The sequence below is a fragment of the Bombus terrestris genome, chromosome 8 (genome assembly GCF_910591885.1).
Source record: "Bombus terrestris chromosome 8, iyBomTerr1.2, whole genome shotgun sequence".
Lineage (NCBI taxonomy): Eukaryota > Metazoa > Arthropoda > Insecta > Hymenoptera > Apidae > Bombus > Bombus terrestris.
In genome coordinates, this window is record NC_063276.1 from 235,126 (window position 1) to 247,894 (window position 12,769).

A 12,769-nucleotide genomic window follows, 5' to 3' on the forward strand; every position below is an offset into this window, starting at 1 on the left:
TCGTTTCTTTCTACTTTAATTGCAAATATCCAACATGTATGATAGATATTTCGTTTTAATAATTAACGTATAATTAATTAAAAAGAAAGAAAAGTATACGTATCTGAAGATACAACCCCGATAAAACTTGAAACTACTATAACTACACGAATACCGAATAGGAATAGAATCTCTCTGTTTATACGATGTTCTTTTATGCAAAATGATCTCTTAAACGATCTTTTAAATTCGTTTGCGCTCTTTCTACGACTATCTACTTAGCATAACGAATATCTTAACTAATTGGAACGGATTATCCCTTTGAAACGACACAAAGTAAAAAAAGATACGATAAACCGTAAACCGCCTTTCTGTTTTAAACGGAGCAGTCCAAGTCTTCTCTCTCTCTCTCTCTCTCTCTCTCTCTCTCTCTCTCCCTAAGCAGTCTATTAGACTACAGATTCTTTCGTCTAGGAAATTAATTTAAAAATTAATGTAAATAGATATTTTATGTTTAGTATTCAAAAGTAGTAGGAATTTCGTATTAAATATAGTAGTTGCGTATGTGGAAATATATATATGTATATATGTCGGAGATGAAAGAACACCGGAATCTTCCCTTTGGAACTTTGGGAAGACCCCTTAGTACTGTAATCTAGATTCCACCATAGCCGTATTAAGAAATTGTTGTCATTCGATCCGACTGTATTTATTGGAGATTTATGTTAGTGAGCTCGGGCTCGAGGCGACAACCAGTCGCCGAACGTAGGCCGCGGTCAAGGGATGAACGTTTTGTCTAACAAAGGCATGAAGTAACTCAATAGCTCTCCTTAAAAGAAATACTTGGGACGGTGCACGACAGTAAACATTTCAACGATTTCTGTCCCGTGATTCGCCACACGCAGACTTTGTACTTCGGGTAAGACGATGTCAACGCATCTTCTTCACAGTATATGTTTAACTGGCCGAGGACCCGGTACAAATCTTATGTTTCGGTTATATAAAGTCCTTCAAATAGACAAATAGTCTTTACCCCAACAACGGGAAGATAAGAGAAATCTATCCTTCCACGAACGACGCTTCCCGCTAGCAACTTTCCCCCAAGGGCGGCTAGCATCCTTCTCTAACCACCAACATGGAAATTGACCAATTGACAGTAACGTCAATTTCCCTAAGAACGAAGACTTTTCTCTGCGAATCCGATGATCTTGTGCCCTTAGTCACACCTATCGTAATTTTCCTCGACAGCGTCACCGTGACGGAGAGGCACTCTCTTGTACGATCTCATCAACGATTGAAGTATCATTCTTATACGTAGTGATTGCTCCATGCATTAACATTGAGTACAACTTAAAGGCTAAAGAAGAGAGTAGAGTTCGTCAGCCCGTTGATAACGTCTAATGCAAATGGGGATTCGTTTCACGCCCTTAACCCTAACTCTAATCTTAACGTCAACCCGACATATATATCGCTCCGTTGAAGAAAAAAAAAAGATACTTCTATGTTTAATCGTTTCAAAGTTATGACCGCTCCATGAGATATTAGTTACGTGAAATATTCTGCACATTTGCCACGCATATTAATGATATACATACAAATCACAAATCCAATCGGTTCGATCTCAATGTTGTATATTAATATTTTAAAAAGATAACACAATTTTAATATTCTTAACAGCGATAGAAGCGTTTTGAACAAAACTCCAGATACCATTGTCTTTCGATATTCAAACAGTTCGTAATTAATGGAAAGAAAAGACAAGGACAATGCCAATTTTTTTACTCGTGGATCAACTCTAGTATACGACATGGATTCGTTTTGTCAGATACTTTGCTCGTACGCATCGTGCGCAACGTTATTAGAACTATTCGTTCGCGACGAAGGGAAACATTTGTCTTAATTTCAGTTAATTAATTTCAACCAAACTTCTAGGAACGTGAATTCCGTGCTTTGGGCAATTTGAACGTCTGCGAACCTATGTTGGAAGATAATTGCACGCGAAGAAAAGAGAATAAAATAGAAGAAAAGAGAAGGAAAGAGAAGGAAAGAGAAGAAAAGAGAAGGAAAGGAAGAGAAGAAAGATGGCCGGATGTACGATAGGCGGATACGCACGTGCAAACTTTTCGCATAGACGTTCCTCCTGTTCAGAGCGACAGGGTACGGTTTTAACATTAAAGCAAACAACGGTGGTTGGAGCACCGGGCGAGACAAGTTGTACGCATATTTAGCTTGGCCGAAAAACGTCTTTCTCTCCGGGTATTCGAAGCAAAACGCAAACAGTCAACGACCTGGCCTTCAATAATGTATATACTCGTCTGAAGTGGAATTACGCGGAGGAAGTAACGTTCTCTTCGGTCTCTTCATGAATATTTGATATTTCATGTGTATATGCGTATATGTTTACGTTCGTGGGAAAGGCAATAACGCGATAACGATTGGTTTGACGGTTTTCCGAGATGGAAATTTCGGATAACAGAGTACTTTTCGTACTATCGTTATTAGCTTAACAACGTCCGGTGTTGTATCCATATGTTATTGAAGAAATTGAAAGACGACAGAAATATTTTAATAACGAATTAATGGGTAATTAACGATGGGCTTACCTTTTTCAAAATCAACTTACTCTTTCCAACTTCACCCGATACCAGCAACCTGTAGTCAGTTACTACGATAGAATTGCTTTTTATAACATTCAAGTTGTAGAAGAAGAATTTGGCTAACATTTTCATGGAAAATATAGGGAAAGAATAAGGATGAGAGGAAGCGACAACGAGTAATAAATAATTGGAATGCAGTAGCAGCTGAAATTTCTCCACTACGATCTATGCTCCAAACGATCTAACTTCTGCTTCTGTCCCAAATGAACTCGCCGAGTTTCGCAACTTATCGCTCGCTCCGTTTACCGTAAAGTCCAACCACACAAACATTCTATCCGCAAACAATCCGGCTTCTCGTCATCCGGCGGATCTGACGTAGTTTATCCGAAACAGCATTGCCCGAAACCACCTGCCGTAATAGGGAAAAGGCAGAATCCGGCTTGCAAAATCCTTCGCCCCGACCTAGAACCGTATTCTCCGAGCGAACTTCATAATCCCAGGTTGCCAGGTGTCAAACGCAAAATCGGACATCTAGAACTTGTCAGCTGGAGATAGATGCAATCAGCTAACCGTATCGATAAGGGAGGAGTAATAAGAAATGTAAGGCCGGGTTCTAACGAAAGAGTCGGACAATCCTGGGTCGAAAGCCACTGGTGTTACATCTCCCGGCAATAGTTGAATCGGTTAGTCAATGCTGATTATTAATAAAATCCTTTTAATTTAATCGGCCACATATTAACAGAAGGATCACAAACGAATCTTTCGTATTCGTCCTCTCGTGGTCTGATATAGCTGTCAGTAAAATTTACTAACACAAAATTCGCTACGCTATAGATTCCATCGTCTTTTATCGTCTTTTATCGTCTCATCTTAAAAGTTTCATTAGGGATGATCAAATTTCTTGCGACGACCACACGCAACGAATGTTATAATCTGCTTCCTTCGAATTCATCGCGGTTACAAGAATGTCAACAAGTACAGTGTGAAGACAAAGCCTAATAAGCTTGCTGGTGTAACGCAGTTAAGAACGATTGTTGGTCGTATAACCGTCTTTAACTGTAGAAGGTAAAAAAGTAAATTTTATCAAGTCGTAATCGAGTAATAATAAGTGGAAAGATAAGTGGATAATAAGTTGAAGAAAAATAAGTACCTTGTAATTTTTTAACTCGTTACAATGCTAACGAAGTGTCGAAAAGTTTCGAATAATGCGCATGATATAAGCTTTGGCGAGCCACTTTCAACGAATCCCAATCCATATAATTTATATATATATATATATATATATATATATATATATATATATATATATATATATATATAGTATAGACCGTTCGAATACCTTCTCGTTACTCACGATAACCACTCCCATTATACCTGTGGTGGCACTCGACCTCGGAAATTCCCAACGGTTTCGCGGCACAAAGCGCTTTATCCTAAAAGCGCTATGCCGACAAGCCTTATGTGCCATCGATATCCCTACGGCTCTTTCGCCGAATTTTCGGGAGTACGCATACGCGGCAATCGTCGCGGACTTCTAACAAACGCGCGCGATATCGATTGCCAACAAAGAAAAGAATCGGCGTGGCTTTTGAATAAAAGAGATTCAGTCTGCCCCGAGCTGCGAAGTGCGAAAGCGATTACGCGAAGCGAACGTAGAGAGACGAGTAGTCGACTTTCGATAACCAGCATTAACTATTGTCTGTTATCAAGCGTTGTTAATCGTTAACTGTTGTCAATCGTTGCTTGTTGTTAATTGTTATTTGTCGTCAGTTGTTAAAAAGTCAATAAACGTTTTTGTTGAACATCTGAGTATTCCTTCCGCACCTATCATGACATACCACTTCATACCAAATTTTCGCTGATACTTTCAAAGAATCGTCAATTTTCAGGGAGAAGATGACAGAAAACGGCCATCGGTCCTCGGTCGTCGATAAACCTCCATCGAACATGCATATTACGCAGGAAATCGAGCCAGTCCCCCCGATATCCACGTCGTCCGTGTGCCTATTCACATTTCCGCCGGAACTACGGCATTTCGTGTGCCATTAATTACGCCCATTGAAGCTTCGCATCTCCATTTTCGAACGCGCATTTCTCACGCGGTATCTGCTATGCTGTCGAGTGATCTAGACCTTGAATCTTCACTACACTCGCTATGATCGTACTATGATCATGCGCTATCTATGATCTACGCCTGTAATCTGATTAGTCAACGTCGAATCAATCAAAGTTAACTTTTCTTGGTTTCGTGTTGTTTGTACTATTTATTATACATTAACAAACAAACAAATTTCTTTCCTTTGCAATTAGTAAGAAGAATTGGTTTAAACGGGGCTTCTAATAGATATAACGAATGGTTTGACTTAATATTATTGTTGCTGAATTGATTTTCTTGCTTGATAATTTTTTTTTATTTACAACTTAGCTATCTAATTATGTACGATAGGGATTATTATAAAGATAATCGTTTCGATATATTGCGAATTTTACGAAAAGTTTGGTAGAACTCGGTAGAACGTTTCGGAAATGACTAATTTTTCTCTTGGTCTGATCAGTATCTCTTCTATATATATACATCTGTTTCAGACGGGGATTAGGCAAATAGGCTGGAATACTTTTAACGACGAATATATTACTATGTTGCTGATACCGGAAAGTAGGTACCTATAGCAATTAGTTTGTACGTGATGGTGAAGAAAGATACATAAACATTATATATTTATTTACGTTGAAATAAATTAAAAATAGAAAACAAAATAATTACGTACTTTACGTGTTTTATGTAATAATATAAAATACGAGATAATTGACATGATAATAATAGTATGACGAATAGTACGATCAACGTGATATCATACCGTACGTAACACAGCAATGTGAAGAGAGATACGATACAATGTAGCATTATATTAAGAACGTGAGCTGATAGCAATGTAATAATATTATTATAAGCAGATATAGATCGTTCGGATGCTCGTAATAAAGCAGACAAAATCAATTTACATGATAACTCTAAAGAACATAAAAATTCTTTTGCCTCCTTCTGTGTGCTTAGTTTGTTGGTCCCGTTAGCCTGCTCTAATTCTAGCCATTTCCTGGAAAGAGGTAGAAGGTTTTATCAACACTGTTGCTTTGAGCGGGCTAATTTAATTGCAATTGCCATTACTTTAATAAATGTAATCTAATGACACCCTTTTGCCGACTACACTGGTCGAGTATAAATGTCTCTCGTTGTGAATTTTATTTGTTCTCCTGGCAATTGCGATAATCGTTATAGGAATATTAGAGATTTCGAATATTATTGCTAGTTACTCTGTACACGCTAGTGACGTTTTACATTATCCGATTTGTCAGGTGAGCAAAATTTTTCCCTCGTTAAAAGTGCAGCTTTCTTCAAAATGGTAATTTGTAATCAAAATCGTAATTACTCGCAGCGACCGTCAACTCGACCGTTTGTTCGTGTGATAGCACAAGGACTAATAGCACAACGACTAATAATAACGTTCAAACAACTCGAATAGGAACACAACGGGTGTAGCATCAACTCGATTTGACAAGCCACCCTCTCGGTTTTTTTAATCCGATTGTGCAATCAAATGACACGATTTCCGGTTAGATGTAGCGGATGATGGAGCATCCGGTTGGAACTTCCGAGTTGAATGAGTCATCAGTTTGATCAGCCAACATCGAAACCGAAACATCGCTCAGTATGATCGGAGACAGTAATGCCAACGAAGTTAGCCAACGTAGCTACTTGAATTGTATACAATGTATATGATGTAACGATTGTATACAGGTATTAGTTTCTTAGTTGTGTTCTATTTTGTTGGATCTCGTTGCATTCTTTTTAGCAGATCGTCAAAAGTAAATGCGGACACAGTAAAGTGAAAAAATGTTATTTCACCTCTTCTGAATCGAGACAATCGAGAATCTGATAGGAACGTAATTCATACTTTCTTTATGACGACGTGCAATAGCAAAGCCCAATGGGAAACGTATTCGTGTGCACCTCGCTAGATCCCGCGAATAGCAGAATAGACGAATAAACGAAGGAAATAAGCGTGGAGTTGATTTGTATCGATGAAGATACGTGGAAGTTACCGATTCGGCAGTATTGGTCAAACGACCGCGTCGACATTTTTGTAATTCGTTATCGAATCGAAAAGACCAAGGAGGTGTTTATTTAAAATTGCCACATCAACAAATCGCGACTAATCGAGTAATTCGAAATGCAGAATTAACGACCTCGAAGTAACTAAATAATATTTGAACTTGAAAGTAACAAGAAGAAAGGAAAGCCGGATGAACGTTCATTGTCTTTCAGATAATTAAAAACTATGCGACGCTTTCATTTACATCTGCTTTTCAAGCGTACGCTTTTTATTTAGCTCGCTCAACGAGATGGAGAAACGAGGCGCTCGTTACTTGGAATCTATGCAGTTGTTATTAAGGTTTCATCAAGCAACCGGTCGTTACGTTAAGATGTACCCCATAAACGATTCCACCCTCACCTTCGTGGAATCAACTCGGTCTATATTCATGATCGCGGCTATAATTTAAAGGCCACTGGCTGCCGCCACCACCCAAGGTTCAACGTTCCTATCTATCTCGTTTTACGCTTCTCTTCGAACCTATTAACTGAGAAAGACGGGTTAACTCCCCGGTTAAATTACGATGAAATACAGAGTCTTTGTTGCTCGATGCATAGCTACATTTACTTGTAATTCGCCACTGAACAGAGTACAGTAAATTTAATATCCTTGCTACGATCTTTTCGCATCTTAGTAAGTTATGTAGGGTATACGATACCTGTTCGTCAGATATTTTCTACCTATTCTGCCTATTCTACCTATTCTACCTATTCTACTTATTCTACCTATTCTACCTATTCTATCTATTCTACCTATTCTACCTATTCTACCTATTCTACCTATTCTATCTATTCTATCTATTCTACTGTGTAGGTTTAAACGCTCAAGTGTGAACATGCATTTATAATCTTTAATTTTCAGTCTCTATTTGCGATAAAAATCAGTGATAGAAAATGAAGATAAAGTGAAAAAAATGGGATTTCAAATATTTGAAATAAAGTAAAAGAAGGTTAAATTGAAAGTATTGAAAGAAAAATTGAACAAGTACTGTACTTTTAACCTAATAATGAAGTTGAAATAATGAGTGAAAATAGACAGACGGCAGAAATTGAAAATAAAATAAAAAGGTAACAGAAAAGTGAAATATGTACGTATATATAGTGTGGAAAAAGAATAAAGGAAGAATAGGAATGAGAGAAAAATATTACACGAGCTAAACGGAACAAGATATACGAAATATAGGGAAAGCAATATACATATCACGGAACGAAAACGCTAAACAGAGTGAAATAAATACGGAAAAAGTATAGAGCAAGGAAAAAGTAAAGCAAAAGCTACACAGCTGAGCTTAAAAAAGCTGCACAATAAATATGTAGAGTAAAATGTAAGGTAAAGGGGGCAATATTTTGCACGAGCTGAGCAAAAGATGCGAAATATAAGAAGGAAGATTTATTTTCTACGTTATATACGTTATATATGTTATACGTTATATATGTATATACGTTAATAGAACGAGTTGGCCGAACGAGTTGTAATTGATGCTAATACGATCAAACAACCAAGTGGAAAGTGGAAAGCTTAAACGTGGACTTGGTGCGTTCGAAGGAATTCCTTTGACGTTCATCGAAGATCGATCGCTTCCCCCTTAAGCTTGGACAAAACTTGAACGATCATCGTGAGTCCCACTAGTGACGGCTGATGAGCGCAATTCGATTGAAATCGCTGCTTGAAATCACAAACTATCTGTTCAACATTATCACGAGTCTACGTTACCGAATATCGTTAACAAATCGTTGCAAAGACAAGGCTTTCGAGGTCTTGGGCAAGGCAGAAGAAAGCAAGATGATAAATGTATGGAACAGATTGGAATAATAGTGGAGAACCGATAGGCATCGAAATATACGTATACAATGAATTTCTCTATTCCTCTCTGGTATATTTTACTACTACTATATTTTAAAGTGAAATTTACAGTGTCGCTAATGACAATCGATGTTGAGTAACGTTAAGGAGTAACGTTGAAACGAATTAGAAAACAAACATGCATTATGCTATATGTAGATTGTAAATTTTCGACAGGCTTTATACTTCATTTTCAGTGACAAATTTCTGTAGTTATATAAACGTGCTACTATATATAAATGATACTATATGTAAATGATATCATATATAAATGATGCTATATATAAACGAATGATAGAAAATTAAATTGGATTTAATTAATCAGTACGCGAACGTTATAACAAAGCTAGTAAGCGTGACAATACCTTTGGTAGCCGCTATAGGTATAAATAGGGATTAACATCGTCTCAGGGACATCGGTTTGCGCAAGACACACTTTCCTCGATGCGGACAGATGCGCGACAAGGCTAGGATCACGCGACACGCGTTAAACTACGCTTGAAAATTTCTATGCATCTTTCCCATTGTGTCTTTCTTTTTTTTTTCTTTTTTTTCCTTTTTTCAATTCCATTGTGCGGTGATTTTTTCTATTTTCAAAGAAACGGCCCTCCGTTTTCACGCGAACGGGACATTGCAATGTTGTCTGAGAATTTGTTAACCTTATTCCGTTGTACGAAGCGTAATCATTTAGCGGAATCTTGCAAAGAAGCTCTTTCTTTTATAGCGTTCGATCGATATTGATTATCGTTTTAAATATATCGTATGCTAATTAGGATTGGAAACGGAAATGTTATTATCTTCGTTGATCAATTAGTTTACCGATGCTTTTTATGCACATTTCTATGACCACAGCTAGAGAAACAGAAGCAGCCCTCGAGAAATTTGATTTTCACGATTTGAATATTACAACGAGCATTTTACTGCAGACATTTCAAACATTTCAGGCATTTCAGACATTTTGCACGCTCGTTTATAACATACATTGCGTGCATACTTTCCATATCTAGCACTCTTAATGACTGCATAGCGATACTGCAATTCCGTTACTTTACTGTACAAAGAGAATTGTTCCAATAAATTAATTTCAAACCGGATGGTTACTATCGTTCATGGAATTGTCAGTGGCAAAGAATAATTTCTCGATTCTCAATAATAGGTTCACAATGATCCTGGATTCAAATTATTTTCATCGTACTAATACTAAACGTATAATACTGAAAACCAAATCGCATAACCACCACGTCTCTTGTTGGCCAGCGGAAAGTAGCGAAGCCTAGTTTAATCTATTTTATATTAACCGGCGATAAGTTGATCGGCAACTTATCGACTTGGGAAAGGATGGTCGAATAAAGTTCAAGTAAACAATCCACGTTTGTCGAATCGCTTGCTCTAGAACTCGGTGAGCCGGGAGAGAAGCCGTAAAATAACGGTTCGCTTCGACGACGATCACGCAGCTTGAATAAGGCAAACTTAAAAGGGTAAAGGGGCGGAAAACGGAGAAAGTAGGAGGCAAAGAAATTCCGGGATATGGTGGAAACGCGTGGTCAAAAGTTTCTTGATCATCGCGATAGCGATATGTTCCGTAATGAATTCCGAAGATCGTGTCTTTCAGCTTTATCTTTTAGTTTTAGCGATTTAAAAGTCTCTCGAAGTGTAGGAGAATTACGTTTGACGATATGAAAGCGCGACGATCCAGTCAGGATGAAAGTGAACTTCACGGTGAAACGCGGAGCATTGAATATAAACGATGAAGATTGAACGAACGAACGAACGAACGAACGAAGCGAATAGTTGCTGTCATTCGACGTTAATAAATCAATTTTCGCCTGTTCTCATCAATCAATGAAACTCGAGTGTCGCGTCGATGTTTGACGAAGCTTATGAATACGAAGAGAATTTTTATCATCAGGCATGATGAATGCCAATGCATCAGTATTAAACGCATTATTCAATAAGATTAGATCACTGATTATGGAAGAGTGGATATGTAGGATATGTAGGAGTAATATCTATTTTTGGAATTTAAGACAACATTTTCGATATATCTGTTTTAATGTAATGTGGAAATAAATTGCAGAGAAAATTCTATTCTTATGTAACGACGATTGGCAATCCCGTACTCGAAGTAAACAATAATCGAACGCTTAATTAACCAATCTGATTTAGATTGGAAATAATGGAAACATTACATCTTTGTATAAAATACGAACCTAGATACGCTTATCATGCTTTCGGAAAAGCGATAACGGTTGAATTCGATCAAGGAACTGTAAGTTATAAAAGAAGTTGGAAAATTTATCGAAAATTGTCTTTTCTTCGGAAATGTCGTGACGCTTTTTAAATACAACAAAAAGAGAACGATTACGCGATAGACGGCAAAGATATTTCAAGTATCGAGCCACAAATCAACACGATACACGTACGTATAATATAATATAAGCTAAATGCAGAAGCAAAAGCGACTAATTCGCAGTGCAGACGGATAATTTCCTGGTGGAACGTGTCATCCTATCGGAAGCCAAGTATCGAGCGATCAGACGAGCAAATGTCGACCAAATGATTTCAATTTCTTCGCTTTGATATAGAATGGAGCGAATACTTTCGCCAGCCATTGTATCATTTTTGTTCGTTGTCTATTTTACTCTCACTCCTTTTACGCAGACGCTTCTCAACGTCTCACTTTCCGCCACTACCTTCCGCTTGAATGAATTCCGTCCGATGAATTTCACATCAGTCCAAAAACCAATAAGACTTGCTTCCAATTTCCAATATTTCCACCTCTTTCCTCTTGTATTATTTTTACCGGTGCAAGACGAAGAAAGGAAAACTATTCCGTTCAATGTGAAATTTTCGACTTCAGGAAGATTCGCTGTAAAAATGTTAGTTGTTATAAAAGAATTACGTTAGCAAAATATCGACTAATTAAGCTATAAACGTGTATTTGCTCTTTATGAAACTGGTCCTAATTTTAGTGCGTCGCGTCTTCTTTAGAAAAACACGAGACAACCGTTTCAATGAAAATCTCTATTGTCAACCAGGTTCGAAATTATCCCGTACCATATTTTTACTCTTCTTCTATCGAAACTCGATTTAATAGGAATACGACATAAGATTGGCCTTTTCGACAAAGCTTATTGGTTATTGCGCCGACCGTAACGTAGCAACGATATTTTCGAATAACCGAAATAATTCTTTAATAACTTGCGTTATCATTTTTCGATAATGCCATACTTAAACTGCTGCTCGATGCTTAACGGATTAAGTAGGACCGAGCTACGAGAAAATATTGAACGCAACTCGAACCACTAACGCTTATGAAATAACGAAAGAAGATTTATTCCCACAGTCTGAAACTCCGTTCGATCCTGCAAACGTTAACGTTCAGAATTGTTCGTTTTGTGGTTTTGTCCGGGCCACGTAAATTTACGTACATAATACGAAATAATAACTTCTCCTCTTTGTTGTTCAGCTTTGTCGTTCAGGCAAACGCACAACGTAAAGCAACAAAACGCATTCGACGGCCTCTTCTTAAAAATCACTTATCGTGCAGGTAAAAAGTTTCGTGAAATTCCCATTAAGTTGCTTCGAGGGGAGAAAAATTGGCCGGACCGACGATCGTGCATTCGCTTCGCGATGTGCGGGAACGAATAACGCGTTCGAGGGATTGAAAGAGCGACCTTCGGGTGAGAAAGGCACGGTGACTTGGCAGAAAGAGAAAATAATACCGACGGTAGCGAGCAAGTTCAAGAGGGCTGGATCTACATACTGCAATATTCATAGAGACGACACGGTGACCGCGATCGGATGCCGACAGACGTTTGCGTATGCAAATCGCTCGGGACGATAAGGCTGAATCGGACCGGATAACCGTAGAATACGACGCGACCTGCAACCACCGCAAAATCCGCGTATTACCGCCTGGTTTGATCGATTTTCATCGACATTGTGTTTCTTCGTGATTTTCCACGCTAAGCTTTATCCATACAAGTATAATGTTTTTGGCACGTACGATATCATATTAACTTAATTATTTTGTTTTTTCTCGTGTTGTTTTTACAACGCACGAGTGCTGTCCTCGGCATTACTTTCTACGGTAACGGACGAAATAAAGCTATCTGGACAAGGAGCAGGGTGGCGAAGGCGAAGATTGATATACCTCGTGATCGAAAGTTTACGCGCCTCGAGGATCACGATTTCGTA

General features: G+C 38.0%; 2 protein-coding genes across 4 annotated transcripts in view; both read right to left on the reverse strand.

Annotated features, from left to right (window-relative positions):
- LOC105665978 (octopamine receptor beta-3R) overlaps positions 1–12,769 on the reverse strand; it is a 57,566-nt gene that overhangs the window by 38,316 nt on the left and 6,481 nt on the right. The window lies entirely within an intron of this gene.
- LOC100650229 (octopamine receptor beta-3R) overlaps positions 1,394–12,769 on the reverse strand; it is an 81,077-nt gene continuing 69,701 nt past the window's right edge. Inside the window, exon 4 of the mRNA XM_048408004.1 lies at positions 1,394–5,671. Within this exon, the coding sequence (XP_048263961.1) occupies positions 5,661–5,671 (11 nt within the window). The 3' untranslated portion in view covers positions 1,394–5,660. The remainder of the gene's footprint in view (positions 5,672–12,769) is intronic.